Source organism: Bos indicus x Bos taurus, chromosome 13, assembly GCF_003369695.1.
Source record: "Bos indicus x Bos taurus breed Angus x Brahman F1 hybrid chromosome 13, Bos_hybrid_MaternalHap_v2.0, whole genome shotgun sequence".
Lineage (NCBI taxonomy): Eukaryota > Metazoa > Chordata > Mammalia > Artiodactyla > Bovidae > Bos > Bos indicus x Bos taurus.
The window spans coordinates 6,300,547-6,318,997 of NC_040088.1; the positions used below are offsets into that span (position 1 = coordinate 6,300,547).

Genomic DNA, 18,451 nt, shown 5'->3' on the forward strand with positions numbered 1-18,451 from the left:
AATAGGTATGAATTGCTAGAAATTTTTATTGAACATGTTGCCTGAAATGTCGGACATAATTAGGGATTTTATATTTGCTGAGCCCTCGAGGAAAATGGACCACATCCCTCCCTATAAGCCAGAGGTTACAGAAGGGCAGAGTTCGCAATACTCCTGAAATAGATCTATAAATTCAGTGTAATCTCCATCAAAATTCCAGCTGACATCTTTGCAGGAATTGACAAGCTCATCCTAAAATTCATAGGTAAATGTAAGTGACACAGAACAGCCAAACAATCTTGGGGAAAAAAAAAAAAAAAAAAGCACAAAGCTGGAAGACTCATACTTCCCTATTTTAAAAAAACTTATTAAAAAAAAAAAAAAACTACAGTAATCAAGACAGCGTGATACTAGCATAAAGACAGACATACAGATAAATGGAACATAACTGAGAATCTAGGAATAAATCCTCAAATTTATGATCAAGAGATTTCTAGCATGGATGTCAGAATAATTCAACGGGGAAAAAATAGTCTTTATATTGAATGGTACTGGGATAACTGAGTATTTACATGCAAAAGAATGAAGGCAGACTCCCTATCTCCCATCATATACAATAAACTAAAAAAAATGGATCAAAGACCTAAACATAAGAGCTAAAGCTGTAAAATTCTTAAAACAAAATGTAGGCCTAAATCTCTGTGACCCTGAATTAGGGCAATGCTTTTAGAAATAATTTTACAAGTACAAGTAACTGGAGAAAAAACAGTAACATTACTTTTATCAAAATTAAAAACTTTTGTTCTTCAAAGGACACCATCAAGAAATTGAAAAAAAAAATGCACAAAATGGTACAGATCATATATCTATGTGCTGAGACTAGTACCTAGAAAATACAGAAACTCTTTCAATGATAAAAAGATAAATAATCCAACAAAAAGGATCTGAATAGGTGTTTCTCCAAATATGAGAATAAATCCACAATGAGCTACTACTTCACACACATGAGGATGGCTGTAATAATTTAAATAAAACCAGCAACACAATGATAACCACTGGTGAGGAGGTGAAGACCCTGGAACCTTCACACACTGTTGGTGGGAATGGAAAATAGTCTGGCTGTTTTGGAAAACAGTCTGGCAATTCCTCAAAAAGGCAAACACAAAGCTACCATATGACCCAGCAATTCTACTCCTAGGTTTATACTCAAGAGATTTAAAAACGTATGTGCACATTAAAATTTGTACAAAAATGTTCACAGCAGGATTATTTGTAACAGCCAGACAGTGGACACAACCCAAATGTCCATCAACTGATGAACAGACAGACAAAACGTGGCCTGGGCACACACGGGATGTTATTCAGCCACAGGTGAGAACAGTGGAGGAGGGTGCACGCCACAGCACAGCGAACCTGGAAAGCGGCGAGCGGAAGGAGCCAGACACAAAAGCTCACAAGTTATACGACTAACACAACATGTAATATCTGGGTTAGACAAACCCAGAGACAGAAGATAGATCAGCAGTTGCCAAGGGCTGGGGCAAGAAGGGAATGGGGAGTGATACTGATGGTCAGGGTGTTCCCTTTTGCAGTGATTAAAATGTTCTAGAATTAGTGGGGAAGTTTGCATAGCTTTGTGAATATACTAAAACCACTGAACTGTACACTTAATAATATAAACAAAACCCAAAAAAGGATAGCCTTTGTGCTGCATCTATCCCTCAGGTATAATTATAGTATTTAATAAACAAGAGATTTCCATTTTTCAGGGGGGTGGCCTGCTGCACAGCTTCTGAGATCTTAGTTCCCTGATCAAGGATGGAACCTGCACCCTCAGTGTGAAAGCACTAAGTCCTAACCACTGGACTGCCAGGAATATCCCCTGAAATCTTGATTTCCGACGCCTCTTGAAACACTGGAAGACTGTCACAGCTTCACCCACCAGGCGGCAACTGGCCCTGGAGCAGGGAGGTAGCGGGGCTCAGCGGCCTCCCACTGTGCCCCCCGGCCTGCTGCCCCTACTCACAGCATCTCCCAGGCCATGAAGCACTCAGGTCTGCGACCTGTGGTGGAAGGTTACCGTCCCACTTTTGGACACTGAGTTCTGTTTCCAAGCATACTGTATATACAAAAAGGTTGCATATACATAACAAAGGTATACTTTCTGAAGGAAAAATTGGGACCTTTAGCCACTTAAGTTTTCCTTCTCAGTTACGGGTTAACTGTGTATCAATGATAAGGAGCAGTCCCTATGATTAATAACACATTTTTTTTGAAGCACCAAGGCAAGGGGTGGAATCTCAGCAGTGCAATGCTGGTAAACCGGCTCTCTGGGAAAGGCTGATTTTCAGTGCTTGGTGATTTCTGTGGGGTACACACTCCCGTCACGGCCAGTATTAAGTGACCAGTACCCTTGTCGCTGAACACAGGGCTGGGGAAGTGAGCGTGAGGGGCTCTGGCGGCCAACCCAAGGTGGCTCCAGCACATCACCGCACCCGGACAACCTCCCCACGGGCAAGGACGCTCTTCTCCGGCCCGCCCTCACCTGGGCGGCAGCCATGTGCTCTGCGTCCTCCCTCTTGCTTGTCGCGGGGTAGAACACGATGTTGTCGATGGTCTGTATCAGTTCCAACTGGACCACACACTTGATGAGGAGGCTGGCAAACAGTTTCTGATCTATATTAGATGATAAAGATTAACCCTAATAATGATTCAGCCAGTACTGAGTTCACTGAGCTCTTCCTGTGTGCCAGCACAGATCTTGATGCTGCAGCATAACAATGAATAAGCTGGACAAAAATCCCTGCCCCCGCCATGGCAGAGACAGACAGTAAACAAGCTCTTTAAGTATAAGATACAGGATGTCACACAACGAGGACACAGGGTGGGGGGACTGGGAGTTGGAAGGGGTGCTGTCAGGTGGGGCTGCGAGCTGGCCAGAAAAGGTTCTCTCTGAACATGTGCTTTCTGAGCAAACACCTGAAGAGGTGAAGCGCGTCAGTGACGCAGGTCCCCTGTTCTCCAGCACGTTTCTCTGCTCTTCTACAGACCGGCTCTGGGCTGTGCTCTGTCCACAAGAGGCTACAGGTTCCTGTGGTAGCTGGCCTTGCCAAAGGCTGAATCTCAGCTGTGAGGGTCGGGGGAAGGGGTGCAGCTCATGTAAATTCTTAGCTCCTGGATCGCTAGATGGAGCAGCCACTGCCCATTTTTTTCTGCTTCCATATCCCTCAGAATCTGCTCCTGCCTGTTTCAGTAGCTGAAATAATTCTCTGTGGAGAATTTCCCCGCTTAGATTATTGATGTTGTTTCTGCCTATGGACCAGACTTCGACTAAGGTCTCATCTTCTTAATCCCTGGGTTCTGGGACAGCCCATGGCTGATCTGATTCCAGTCCAAGTACAGCTTCCTTTCCAACTTATTGTTAAAGGACCAGAATGTTGAAAGTATTAGATAAACGTTAACAGGGAGTTGGGTCATCTTCAAGCTTTTGAAGATGGCTATTAAGTTATACATATAAAAATTCTCCACACAGAATTAGTTTTAAGTGAAAAAATATACAGTGGAATTGCAATAGATGTAAACTTATACTTGTTCAATGACACCACCACCTTGCCCAAAATAAAAAGAAAGAAAGTAAACAATTCAAGTGTGTCAAGGGTTGCGCCTGCTGCTCTATGCACTGAGCTCATCCCTGAAAAGGAGGCGGAGACGGAAAACTGGGAGAAGCAGAGTTCTATTCCCTGGAGAACTGGCAGGGCCTCAAGTCCCAGGCATCTCTCAGGATTTAAGTGTCTTGCTGCACCCAGTGGTTCCACTGAAGAAACGTCCACTTGTTCCTTTATCTGGGGCTGATGAGGACTCAGCTCCATCCTTTGCCTGGACTCTGGAGACACCCTGGTAATGCCACAGACATGGAGGAGCGGGCCTGCAGTCTCCAAGGTGGCACCTCTTGAATGAATTCCAAGGGTGGTGATTTTCTAGCCTTCAAAAGACAATGGTGACCACACAGGGCTTTGTCTAATGCGCTGCCTCAGAAGTTCATGCCAGTGTGGACACCTACAGACTGGTGTGTTGAGAAGAGGGTGAAACCACTATGAAGAAAAATGTCAACCACAACTTTAAAAAAAAACCAGACTAACACCAGAAATGGTTCAATTTCTCAGTCAAAAGTGTCTGAATCTTGACTCTACAACGTATTAGCAAGTCATGTCACCCGAGACCTTGTAAAATGGCACCCCCTCAGACGGCAAGGATAACAATCACGTGAGACTGTACACGCATGGGGCACACAAGTGCCTGGCTCACAGCAACTGCAAAACCTATTTTTTAAATGACAGACAGGAAAACACACCATAAGCAACATTAACGGATAAATCAGCAAAAGTAATTTGAAACTTACATCCAGCAAAGGGATCTCTAACACACAAGCCCCCTCAAATTAATAAAAAGACCAACCATCAGTACAAAATGAGCCAAGATTACAAACAGAAAACAGAGCCAAGAAAACAGAAATGGTTCTTAAACACAGGAAAAACTGCTCAGTTTCACTCATAATTAAAAACTGCATATTAAGACTACTCAAAAGATACCAAGTATCACCCAGGTGTTTTCAAAGACCATGTTAACAGGTGTAACCTTAATAGGCAGCAACCTGGAATTATCTATCAAAATAGCAAAGGCACTTACTTCTCTTTTAACCTAGCAATTCTGTTTCTGGGGATTTACTGTACAGATAAACTCACAAATAACACATGTATTATGTGATTCAATGGAGTGTTGTTTATAACAGAAAAAGACTAGGAATAACATAAATATCCACTGGTAGGAACCCAATTAAGCAAATAACAGCACAGCTACAGTGTGGGGCAACATACAGTAGTATAAAAGGGGGTGAGAGCACTTCAGGTACTGATTTTGAATGATCTCTAAGTTACATTAGAGATAAAGAACAATGAACGTATTCTATAATGTCTATAAAAATGGTGGAAGAGAATTCATATATAAATATAAATATGCATTATATGCTTGTGTAGATGGATATGCATTTGCTTACACATGAGTCTCTAAAAAGGACTATTAGCAACTGGTGACACTGGCTGCCACAGGGGAGGGGAGCTGCAGACTGAGGCTCAGGGGTAGAAGGCAGGCTCACAGCCTCTTTACCTCTCTGCACCGGCCAAATATTTGAATCACATACATGTGTTACCTACTTAAAATAGCAAACAAATAAAAACAAAAACAGTAAGAAAAGGGGTCTTACTTGCATATGGTCTGGCTTTCCAGCCGTCATCGGTCGGGTTAGAGAGTTGGCTCTGACCCCTCTCAGAGGCATTTTTATCAATGCTGCTTAAAGACTGGCGGTCCAGATCCACATCCTGGAAGTTAACCAGAAAGAAACACAATGCTCACTCCTCCATTCACAATTTAGGACCTGTGCAGAGATGTGCCTGGTTTTAACACTGCTTTCCCAACTTGAATGTGTAAGTGTCTTGCTGAGCTTGAAGTACAATGCAGCACTTTTCAGAGGCTGCATGGGAGAGATCATGAATTTCAAGAATTTCTTTCTCCCATTAAAATTTCACATTTTCTGATTCCAACTTAGGTGGCATTTCTCTACACACTATGATTTCATGATGAGTGTGACAGTTTTTAATGAGATCAAGTTCAAAAATAAATGAGTATGGTAGGAGCTTTTTTTAAAGTTGACAGCAGAAAGTTAAACAGAAAATGTTTACATACTGTGCTTTATTTTTAAATGGTTATATCCCAAAAGCCTTTCAAAATCTAATGCCTTTATAGTTATTTGGAAATAGAAGCTAGTAAGACTCAAGGTTTACCCTGTAAACCACAGTATTTTAAAGGGATACTACTTCTTTATGGGGCCTTACACAAAAAACGAAAACTATTTCATCGGTGAAGAGAAAAGCATTCTTTTTAAGATTTCACTTTTTGGATATGGACCATTTTAAAGTTTCTTATTAAATTTGTTATAATATTGCTTTCTGCTCTGGTTCTTTTTCTGGCCATGAGGCATGTGAGATCTTAAAGTTTTCTGGCCAGGGACTGAACCTGCACCCCCTGCACTGGAAGACAAAGTCTTAAACCACTGGACCACCAGGCAAGTCCCAGGAAAGCACTCTTTATGTAAGAGGGCAATAAACAAGAATAATTACACCAAAGCAGTATTTACAACGGTGAAAGGCCAGAACTGACTGACACTTCAACAAGAGAAAATCCATTAAATAAATTATAATAATGTGCAGCCAGGGAAGAGGCTGTTCTCAAAGACTATTTAAGAATACGGAAAAATGCCCACAATGGAATTAATACATCATGTACAAAGTGAGCCCAAACTGCAAATGTGGGTTGCATGTGCTCAGTCACAGAAATAAAAGCTAGAAGTGCTTTGTAGCTTTTATTGAGTGAAGTGACTTATTTTCTTAATACTTCTTTGTACTTTCAAAAGAATACATTAATGAATATATACAGTGTTTAGCTCTTATAGGGCTTCCCTGGTAGCTCGGATGGTAAAGAATCTGCCTACAATGCAGAAGACCCGAGTTCCATCCCTGGGTCGGGAAGATTTCCTGGAGAAGGAAATGGCAACCCACTCCAGTATTCTTGCCTGGAAAATTCCACGGACAGAGAAGCCTGGTGGGCTACAGTTCATGAGATCGCAAAGAGTTGGACCCAATTGAGGGACTAACACTTTCACTTTCAGCTCTTATAACCTTCCTTACTCACTTTCCATCAGAAAAGCCTAAACTCCTTAGGCTGCTTAACTTTTTACTATGATATGTGATCAGAGAAAAGACAACTGAAAAAAAAAAAAAAATCCTACCAAATGTTTTTCTGCTGGATCGTCCTCCATTCCTACAGGTCTCCATGTCAGCAGACTTCAGGGAATGCAAGAGAAGGAAAATAATCAATGTGAAGGGCAGCCTGGAGCTTTAAAACAACTGAACATAGAAATAAAGAGCAGTGATCACATTAACACTTACACATGGGGGATGGTTGTTTTGAAGATATCCAGCATACAATTGCATGTTTCATCCCAGACGTCAGGACTGAATTTCTCTCCGTTGGATATTACTAAGTTTTCTAAGCAATTTGTACCTGATCGAGCCAACTGCTCGTTATCTGCAAAATAAAACATCTATCATTAAACTTCAAATGCTGTTCTGATTCCAGCCTGATCACTGATGCTGCATATTGTGATGTGGGGAGACAATGCAACTGGTAAGCTAGTAGGCCTCTAATTAATGAAGCACTGCTAGGGATGGTATTAAAAGTTTTTAGCGTTTAAGTAGGCTATAAAGAGGTAAAATTATTTTTTATACTTTATTGTTAAGAATGGAAGAATGTCAACATTTTGGTACTTAATTAATTAGCTCCTTGTATGAGAAATGCTTTATAAACTGACTTGGAGGAGCAATTGTTTCTATGTTCTAATTTAATTAAAAAATACTCATTTTCACCAATTATAAATGCACTCTTCAGCCTTCATGCTTCTATATGTTGAAAAAATTAATCTCTCACTAAAGACTATGTCAAGAAAAATAATGCCTAGCTACACAAAGAGTACCTTGTTTTACACACCACTGCAACTGTGCAAATACATCAGAAAGAAGAACTTCATTCAAAGTTTCATAGAACTGGGTAAACACGTCACAAATAGCATAAAGTGCATGATTGCAAGTTGTTGTCATCCACTCGGATTTCTGGGGAAAAACAATTAAAAGATAATGTTTAAAAGGCACTCTCTTTGTAAGGTGAGATGGTAATTCTCACATATCACTGGCAAAATATTCTGAAACGAAATTTGGCAATAGGGATCAACCATCTTAAACATGTGCACATCCACTCATGCAGTAACACTACTTCCAGGAATGAACCCTGAAGAAATAAAGATCTGCGGCTGAAGGTTTATGAATAAAGATGTTTACCACACAGGTATTCATCTACTGTAAATACAGACATAAGCCAATGCTCAGTAACGTGGCAATTACATTGGGAACATCCATATGACAGAATTTAAACAGTCATTCAGTGATACTTCTGGGAACTCCCTGGAGGTCCAGTGGTTACAACTCTGCCCTTTCACTGCTGGGGCCCAGGTTCAATCCCTGGTCAGGGAACCGAGATCCTGCAAGCTGTGTGGCATGGCCAAAACAAAAAACAAACCCCCGCAAAAATGATACATTCAAAAATGTTAGTTATGTTCAATACACCTTACACAAAAATGTAAATATTAAAAATGATGTTAGATAGACAAGTTTTTCCAAAGATATACAAATGGCCAAAAGATACATGACAAGGCCCTCAAAATCACTCATCAGAGAAATGCAAATCAAAATCACAATGAGATAACACCTCGGGCCTATCAGAATGGCCATCATCAAAAAGACAAGAGATAACAGATGCTTGAGAGGACGTGAAGAGAAGGGAACCCTTGGGCACTGATGATGGAAATATACATCGGTGCAGCCGCTATGGAAAACAGTATGGAGGTTCCTCAAAAATTTAAAAATAGAACTACCATATGATTCAACAAATTCTACTTTGGGGTATACACCTAAAGGAAATGAAAACATGATGCTGAAGAAACACATGCACCCTCACATTCTCCCAACTGTTCAGAAGTTGTTATGAACTGAACAGTGAAGAGGACCGCGAGGCGCCTGCCGAAAGCGGCAGGTTTGGTGCTCAAGGGCCGAGTGGGCACACAGTGGAGATTTATTTCCCCTCACTCATCCCCAAATGGGAAGTTCCTCAGCACTACTCGGTGACTGGGAGAAGAGGGCCAGGAAGGGTATTTTCCTTTTCAAAACACACCCGAAGCGGCTCGCTGTGTAAGACCTCCGTGGGCTGTGGATGCTGATGACTCAACCCTGGGCACAGACGAGGGCCAAAGCGGCTCTTCTCCCATCTCCCCGGGGCAGTGCTTTCGTCATCACCCACCTCTGACTGTTGCTCGGGGAGTTTCATGTTGTCAAAAATCCTGAACACGATTCTGAACAGGTCCTGCCACCAGTGCTTTTCAAAGGTGTGGCCATAGCTCTTCATGATCTCGAACATGACTGTGAGCCCTCTGGGGGAAACAAAGCCGGGCACAGAGGAGGGGATGGGTGGGGAAAGAGGGCAGGGGCCAGGGGAGGCGGGGGCTGAGACCCAGGCGGGGAGGTGGGGAAGGGGCCCCGGGGAGGGGAGCCGGGACGCGGTTACCTGGTCCGGACATCTAGCTTGCATCTGTTAATGATGCAGGAGAGCTCAAACAGGATGGGGAACCAGCCTCGGACCCAGACTCTGTCACCAGGAGCCACGTTCATGTCATCGCTTGTGTATTCTTGCAGCACCTACAATGAGACCATCCCTCAGAGGCGGACCCAGCAGGTGAAAGGAAGGAGCCGAACCAGAACTACAAGAAGATGAAAGCTCCTCATTTCCCTCCTAAAACCTCAGTTCAGCAAGGGTCTGTTGGGAATCCTGCAGAGACAGAGACCAGTCTGTTTCAAAGGCACATGCGCGGTTTCTCCCTATGGACCTTTGTGGGTTTTAGAGTAAGGTGAGTGAGGCAGATCACAAGAATCCTGGCGGCAGGAGGTTTTACATTAAGAAAAGCGATAAAGGTCAAATGGTGATAGCAAAGCCCCCAGGATGATTCAGTATCAGACTGTTCCCAAACGTTACTACAAAAGGAGAAGGGGCAGCAGAGGATGAGACGGTTAGATAGCATCACTGATTCAATGGACATGAATTTGAGCAAATTCTGGTCGACAGTGGTGGACAGATGAGCCCGGCGTGCTTGCAGTCGCAGAGAGTCAGACACGACTTGGCAGCTGAACAACTGTAGCTGTATTACTTAAAAGAGGAGTGGCAGCACCTACTACTGACTAAGCACTTGCTATGGACCAGGAGCTGTAAAGGTGTTTTACATGAATTAACAATTCTCACAATTCCCTGAAGGAGGCAGAAATAATGGTTCCACTTTGTAGATGAGTTAACAGAGGCACTAAGGGATTAAATAAGAGGCCCAAAGCCACGTGTGTAGGCGCTGGCGGTCTTTACACAGTCCAAATGTGAACCCTACTTCCTGCCCTGTCTCTGGGGTCCTCAGCCCTCTGTTCCTTAACCACTCTTGAAGAAGTGTGCTCTGTTGCAATGGAGTTTCTGTATCAACGCTGGTTATTTAGCATTAGGTGGTTTCTCGCTGTGCTTCACTTACTGCCCTTGTATAACGGGAATATAATTACCCCTCCTATGGGCCTGATGTGGGGGTTAAACGAATCCACACACAGAACATGCTCGAATGCTGCCTGACATGTACTGAGTGCTCAATCAACAGTGGTCTCATTGTCATCTCATCTCATTGAGCTGTTGCTGGGACCAGATGTATCATCTCGGGGGCGTGTACTTCTGTAAAGAATGCTTAAAAAGAGATCTGTACAGGCCATCAGTTTAGTCCTGCTTGTTTTCACCCCACTGCAGTGTTTTGAGGCTGTCGGCTGACCCACTTTAGGAAAGTGAGATATAACAGGAAAACCCTCAGCATTTTTGGGAGAAAACAAAAGGTGACCTCTAAACGTGATCTCCTGGCTACATCACAGTGGCGTAATGTCATTTCCTAAAAGACAGGTTTGGTTCCTCTCAAATACAATGTCTAGCTTCTTCAGCTTTGCCAAAATTCACAGCTCAACTATTATCTTCTACAAAAACAGTCTGTAGGATACTATATAAAAGTTCAGACTAAATAAAATACTTTCATACATACAAAATAACCAGAAAGCTAAAACCCCTGTTATGGCAGTATGTGGAAATAAACATCTAGTTTAGGGCAAGCACACATTTCTAAGAGAGCAGCTGGAAAAACTCTTTCCCGAGAGAGCAAGGGTCTTTTGTCCACACATCCTTCCCTAACACGGCTCAAACAGCGCGAAGAGGAACACTGTACCCGCGGCCTCTCGGAGACATATTTCCCACAGAAGCGGATGAGCCGGATGGCTTCCATGCTCGTGTCAGGGAAAGCAGCGTTGCAGGCAAACTCCGATAAGCACTTCACAGCATCTTGAAAGGAATCGATGGCTGCAGGGAAATGGTGCTGGAAAATGGTTGCTGGGGAAACAAAGGCACATTTTTAATAAGACCAGGATTTAGAAACGAGGATTAAACATACACACAAACACAAGAGATGATTACTGCAGTGAAAATCTAAGGAAGGCATGTCAGTGGTCTCTGGAAGACAGGGTTTCTGATGAAATTATTCAGGAACGAATGCCCTGAGTACAACTAGGGCTAAACTGCACTGCTTCCTGAGCTCAAGCAATGAGGTAAAGGCCCAAATATTCATTCATTCAACAAACATTTATTGAGTGCCAACCACATGCAAAGTGTGTAAAGCAACTATAATGCAATAAAAATTAATTAATAAAGAATAAAATTATGGATAAGATGGGAAATAAAAATCCCACAAAGTGTGGTTGTGGGCACCGGGGACAGAGATAAGCAGTCAAATTTCCCGCCTTTGCTCCAATGGGTAAGATGGACAATAACCACCTCAATCAGTAGATACGTAAAATAATCCCAGGTGGGGGGGGTGCTGGGTGAGGGGACAGAGACAGGAGAGGCTGGTGGTGGGGGAAGGACTCTGGGAAGAGCTCCTTTCTGAGATGTGGCCCTAAGGAAGTGAGAGGACCGCCAAGAGAAGACCAAACTGTCCATTTTAGGATGGAGTCAGCAGAACCGTGAGGGATATACAAACGTGGATGCATGTGGGGTTGGCCCAGAGGGTCTGCCTGACGGAAGCCGAACACTGAGGGAAGCGCTGGCCCCGGTTCTGTGACCCTGGGCACATCCCTTCATTCCCTGGCTGCTTCCGCCCTAAGATCACACCTGGTGCTACCTTGCTGGGACCTTGTGAGGACAAAGTGAGACACGGAAGGTCAGTGAGCCAAAGCTGACAGGCAGTTTAAAATCGACAGTTTTCAAAATCTTACAGATACCACCTGAGAAGATACCACCTGAGAATATGAGTGACAAGAATTAAAAAAAAGTTAAAAGACCTCAAAAAAAATCAAAGCTGACCTGATGTCTTACAATGTCCACCAATATCAAGACCGGCAAGCAGGCCCAGGGACGGAGGTCAGTGCAGGGCGCAGGGCCACGGCGCGAGTTCCGGGCCAGACGGCAGGCTCCCTCCACCACCTCCCAGCGGTGTGACCTCAGACAAGCTCTCCTCCCCCACTCTCCTGCGTCTGCTTCCTCTTCAGTGAAACACTGAAGTACTGCTTTTCCTATCAGTGGGCTCAAACAACCCCAGACCAAAACTATCCTAGAAAAAAAATTTCAGAAAGTTCCCAAACTCAAAGCTTGAATTTGCTGCATGCCGGCAACTAGGTACACAGCCTTCTTATGTTGTATCATGTGTTACGAGTAGCCTACACTTGATTTAAAGTATGCGGGAAGATGTGCATGGTTTTATGCTATTTCATCGTAGGGGCCTGAGCATCTGTGGATTTGGTACCTGAGGAGGGTCTTGGAACCAGTTTCTGACAGACATGAAGGGATGACTGTGTGTTCTTATTACTCACAGTACTCGTCCTACAAAGCTGCTGTGAGCGACGCACTGGCAAACACTGACCCGTCGCTCCTCGCGGAAATGGAGTTGTGAGCCTGTGAGCCTGTGCTCATGATACTTTCATCAACCTATCAACACACAAACTTGCTTTGTGTGCATTCCTGTCTAAAGACAGTTCAGTTCAGTCACTCAGTCGTGTCCAACTCTTTGCGACCCCATGAACCACAGCACGCCAGGCCTCCCTGTCCATCACCAACTCCCGGAGTTCACCCAAACTCATGTCCATCTAGTCAATGATGCCATCCAGCCGTCTCATCCTCTGTCGTCCCCTTCTCCTCCTGCCCCCAATTCCTCCCAGCATCAGAGTCTTTTCCGGTGAGTTAACTCTTTGCATGAGGTGGCCAAAGTACTGGAGTTTCATCTTTAGCATCAGTCCTTCCAAAGAACACCCAGGACTGATCTCCTATACTTAGAATATTTTGTTGGCTCACTGACACTGAACTTGCAGCCAACAGCAAGGCAGCTCATGCCTGAGCGAAGCTAAGACATGTATTTTCTCCATAAAGGACCACACAGACGTCCTGCCCTTAGGAACACTGGCCAGCACATCAGCACTGTGCTATGGACTAATTTAAAAGGTAAAATCACAAACTAAGACAAAGATGCCGAAAACACGGCAGTGAGTTTTTGTTTGTTTGTTTGTTACCACAGAAAGGATACTTGTTTTTTATTTGGCTGTGCCACTCAGCACGCAGGATCTTAGTTTCCTGACCAGGGTCCAAACCCACGGGCCCTACGCTGGACATGCAGACCCTTAACCACTGGACCGGCAGCAAGTCCCCACTTGTTTATTTACAGTAAAAAAGCTGAAACGCGGAGGCCTTGTTCAGCCCAGCTGGGAACAGGCACCCTGGGGGACGAGCGTTTTGCTGCTGTGTGTGTTCATGTCAGCAAACGACCACCAAAGGGCCAGGAACTTTGGTTTTGAGTTACGTATAAATTTTAGCGAGTACATGAACTCACACACACAGAAACTGAATAATGAGGGTTGGCTGTGTTTCCTTTCACGGTTAAGCACATGTCAAGAGCCCAGCATGCCACGTGACACATGAGTACAGCACAGAGTAGCTGAAACGAGGAAGCCCCTTTTGGGAGTAAACCAGACAGAAAGTAAGTGGTCACCCTCCTAGACTTGCATGTGGGGCATCAGTCGGGAGGGAAGAGAGACACTCACTGACGATGTGGCCCGTGGTCTGGAAGGCCAGCTCCACGATGTTCCCGTCGTGATCCGAGGCCGCCTGGTGGAACACGGCGAAGATGTTCTTCCAGCCTGAGCGGATGTTGGCCGCCTGGGAGTTCACCATCTGGGCGATGCAGCGGATCACCATGTCCCGGATGGTTGGAGACCTGAGGAAGGAACGGGCAGCCATGTCATCTGTACTTTGGACAGTGGGAACATAAATGAATATGGTTCAATGCATAAAAGCAGTACTTAAAAAAAAAATTTTTTTAAGCATGTAGTAATCCAGATTCATTAAAAAGAAAAAAATTAGAGACAAAAAGAAAAAAATAATAGGACAGTCAATGGGGCAGTTAGTTGCCTCGTCAGCGGTCATCCTCCCATCTCCTTAGTAACAGAAGTCTGATTTCACCTGGGCAGCCACATGCTTGATCTCAGGGAACCAGCATAAACAGTGTAAGCAATGTGACAATCTTGTCTCATGTGCCAGATCCTCAATTTCCCAGTCTCCCGTGCAGCTAGGGGAGCCATGTGATCTGACCAATTAGGTGTAAGAGAAAAAACTATGCCATGGGAGGGGAGGGGTTTCTGGGAAGGTTCTGCTTTTGTCTTAAAAGGAATACATTTGTGAGGCGCTGCCCTTTCTCCTCTTGTTCCCATTCTGATGGTGGGCTCTATCCCTTTAAATTACTCCCACTGTGAACACGGCATGATGTCTGGAGCTGAAGCCTCCATCCAGCAATCATGAAACAATAGGCTCAAGGAAGAAAAGTACCCTGTTTTAGGTCAAACAAAGGGACAGAACCTGGTTCCTTGGTCACAATTTGGGCTATGGGACCAATGCTGGGACTATCTTCCTCTGACTTGTTAAGCAAACAGTCCATAGCCTTGTGGTCAATTTTTCTGGCCCCAAACATTTAGAGTAACATACTCATAATTCTTCCATCCAGACATGTGGCCTGTGTACACCATTCCTAAAAGTGTATATCCTCTCAGATTTTGGGGCAGAGATATTTGTGTATGCTAAATACATACAATTGGATGGGAATATACGTATGTAACTTAAGACAAATATTTTAAATTATTACAAAACAAAACCTGAAGACAGAAGAAATAGTCCATTTCCTGAAGCAGCTGCAAGGTCAACATGGTGCTCCCTGGATGTTTACAGTAGATTAGAATGCATGTCTTTTAACACACCTCAGCTGACTGCCCATATAAGAGTTCTCCCTTTACCTTGACACTGTTTTTTAGAGCGGTTATCACCACTGACTAAACATCTTGGGTTTATTTATCTATCTCACTGGACTATAAACAGGGATTAAAAAATTTTTATTATGGAAAATTTCACTTACATAAAAGAGAAGATGGGGTAATAAACACACATAGACCCGTCACTTAGGTGCAATGATCATCAAATCAGGGCCAAACAAACCAGGAACTTTTGACTGTTTTCTGTTTTGTTGTATGGTTGGCAGTGAGAACAGTACGTAGCCAATGGCAGGCCTCAAAAAATACAGGCTGAGTGAATGAATGAACAGAGTGACTACTTCAGAAGGACAGCTGTCCTGACCTCCCTTATTACCTCCCTGGGGCATAAAGGCTGGGTCAGACAATTGCTCCCCCTGTTCAAGGATACTTTGGCAGTGGCCCTTTCTCTGAACTCCCTTGGCACCAGCCCACGTAAGATTGCACAATTTCTATGAGCTGCAGTGGTGTAATCTGCCCTCTGTGGAAGGTGACGGAGAGATCTCAGTGGGATTTACTTAGAGACAATAGGTGTGAATCACAGTCCACTCATTTTATCTGCTTCCATCAACAAGAGAGGAAAAAAGACCAATTGTGTGGTTATTTCATCACAAAATGCAAGTGAGCTCCACAAGGACAGAGACTTCATCTACTACCTGGTACAAGGTACTCAGTTTGTTAAGACTTTTAGACCCCAATAGGGGTCTAAGGATCTTCCAGAATAATGCACATACCTGTTTTTCTTCATAATATGCTCAAAAGGCCTCAAAAAGTCTTTCTGGAAACGGAAGTTGGCTAATTCTCCCTTCTCAAGGAACTTCATGGAGAGCTGCCTTAGTGAGTCCACAGCAAAGATAGCCACGTCCTCATTGGGGTTACAGCCGACCTAGGCAGGGACAGGAGGAGAGGTGAAACAGGCACAGCGGAGCAACTGTGGACGTGGGGTTCTGAACCTCACACACAGCCTGCCTTCAAAAGAAATGCTCTGGGAAAACAGACCTCAGGAGGAGAAAAAGCTCTTTCTTGGCTATTACCTGTACAATTTAAAGTTTCACAACAAAATACATTAAACATGCTTTTAAATATGCTCACTTTGTGTTTCTGAGTCACGTTTTGATCATTCATACACTATTTCAGACCTTTTCATTATTATTACATTTGCTACGATGATCTGTGATCAATGATCTTTGATGTTACTATTTGCAAAAAGATTACAACTTACTGAAGGCTCAGGTGATGGTTTACATTTTTTAGCAATACACTATTTTAAAATTAAGCTATGTATGTTTTTTTATTATTATACACTTAATAGACTACAGCATAGAGTAAGCATAACTTGTTTGAAAGTGTTAAATTGCTCAGTCATGTCCGGCTCTTTGCAACCCCATGGCCTGTAGCTTGCCAGGTTCCTGTCCATAGAATTCTCCAGGTGAGAATACTGGAGTGGGTAGCCATTCCTTTCTCCAGGGGATCTTCTCAACCCAGGGACTGAACCCAGGTCTCCTTCACTGCAGAAAGATTTTTTACCATCTGAGCCGCCAACCAAAAAGTTCTCATGATTCACTTCACTGGGTATTCGCTTTACTGCTTTGGTCTGGAACTGAACCTGCAGTATCTCTGAGGTTGGCCTGTATATCGAATGGATTAAAAAAAATAATTAGCTTTGATGACAGTCTGGCTGAGGGTTGCTGATGGTCAAAGGTGCTGTTAACTGTAATATTTTAAAGTGTTCATGTAATGTTGACGTAATTAGAGACTAATAACAATATTATTATTCCCTAGCTAAAAATCCCTGGCAGCTTCAGGAATACACCCTACGAGCTTTGAGCACCCCTGGACATACTTGTGCCCTAGTCTAGAAGAGGAGAAACATGGGACCATCCCAGTGACTGTGGGAAGCCCGAGAGCTCTAGTCCATCACCCGCCTGCTCAAACCCACAGGCTTCGCATGCGCTCTGGCTCCCATGGGGAATGGAACACCGTTCTGAGGTGGTGGTGAAGAGTGAAGAGCCCCAGACTGAGCAACCGAGAACGCCACAACCTTGCGCCTCACAGCACTGATGAGACGGAACTGGCACATGTGATGAGGCGACAACCATGAAATGTCTAATTACTACCTGCCAGCCTAGGTCTCAGGTGTGTCATAGGCCTGGACAAGAATACAAGGTGCAGTCACGCTAATGATTCACATTTACGCTCTCATACAAGTTCCTATCAGTGATGTCCACTAGGAATTTATTTACCCAGAATGGTGGGAAAGATGGGTGCTGAGTGGTTTGATTACTTTAGGTGGCAATGTTACCCTTTGCTCAACAAACATTTACTCTGGGTCATCGACAGGCTCTTGTGGCTCCGTCCTAACTGAGGGTTCAGAAAGGTCACCTCCAGAGCAGCTGGACACACTGCCAACACCTGACCCTTTACCATCAGCTATTTTACCACGCGGCCTTCCCAGGCGGCTCAGCGGTAAAGAATCCGTCTGTTGATGCAGGAAATGCAAGTACAATCCCTGGGTCAGGAAGATCCCCTGGAGAAGGAAATGGCAAACCATGCCAGTATTCTTGCCTGGGAAATCCCATAGACACAGGAGCCTGGCAGGCTATAGTCCGTGGGGTCATAAAAGAACCGGATATGACTTAGTAGCTAAACAATTTTATCACAGAATGCAAGTGAGCTCCATGAGGGCAGGGACCTCATCTGTCTACTACTTGGTACAAGGCACTCAGCTAGTTTGTTCAACAGATGGTGTGCTCAGAAGTGCCTCACGTAGAGCTGATAAGCAAGCAGAGTAACAAAGACCTCAGATTAGCTGATGGGCCAAGTTAGAACCAAGGCTGCACGTGACTGTGCCTCCTTTCAGTGGGGTCCCACGGCTGCCTGGGACAGCCAACAGTGCCCGACTCTCCCCAGTCTGCATTTAGTGACACCATACCGAGAGCTGCCCATCAACCACTGTGCGGTATTTACACCACAGAAATCGGCAAACGCTACAAATGATTCACCGTCACTCAACTGTTTGCTCTAAATCCCAATTACTTCTCATGATTTTCTTCTATTCAACGTAGAGAGAGCAGTTCTCTTTTGGATAAGCTGTTTTTATTAACACTATTTCTAAGCATCTGTTATACAACTCTTTTCTCCAGGCCTAAGAAAATTGTTTTGAAATCATGAAATGTGTTTTGGTAGGAAACAGTATTATTAAGCTTTTAGTTTTCCCTTAAAAAGCAAATAACATTACAGATACACACATTTATGTACATAATCTATATTTTGATTTCATTTGTTCAGTATACACATGCACGTGTCTACATGTATACAGTGAAACCTCTCGTGACAGCAATCTGGTTTTCTCTCTGTAGTTTTCAGTTTAGAACACAGAAGTCTCTGGCTTGTTTCTGATTTAAATAAAT

The 18,451-nt window shown here is 43.9% G+C and overlaps 1 protein-coding gene across 2 annotated transcripts in view; it reads right to left on the bottom strand.

Moving 5' to 3' along the window:
- ARFGEF2 (ADP ribosylation factor guanine nucleotide exchange factor 2) overlaps nucleotides 1-18,451 on the bottom strand; it is an 82,916-nt gene that overhangs the window by 8,097 nt on the left and 56,368 nt on the right. For both annotated transcript variants that reach the window (XM_027558325.1, XM_027558324.1), the window contains 10 exons: nucleotides 15,776-15,927; nucleotides 13,788-13,960; nucleotides 10,931-11,091; nucleotides 9,205-9,335; nucleotides 8,941-9,070; nucleotides 7,565-7,700; nucleotides 6,981-7,119; nucleotides 6,821-6,875; nucleotides 5,240-5,354; nucleotides 2,525-2,655 (listed from right to left, as the gene is read on the bottom strand). In XM_027558325.1, coding sequence (XP_027414126.1) covers nucleotides 2,525-2,655; nucleotides 5,240-5,354; nucleotides 6,821-6,875; nucleotides 6,981-7,119; nucleotides 7,565-7,700; nucleotides 8,941-9,070; nucleotides 9,205-9,335; nucleotides 10,931-11,091; nucleotides 13,788-13,960; nucleotides 15,776-15,927 — 1,323 coding nt within the window. The remainder of the gene's footprint in view (nucleotides 1-2,524; nucleotides 2,656-5,239; nucleotides 5,355-6,820; nucleotides 6,876-6,980; nucleotides 7,120-7,564; nucleotides 7,701-8,940; nucleotides 9,071-9,204; nucleotides 9,336-10,930; nucleotides 11,092-13,787; nucleotides 13,961-15,775; nucleotides 15,928-18,451) is intronic.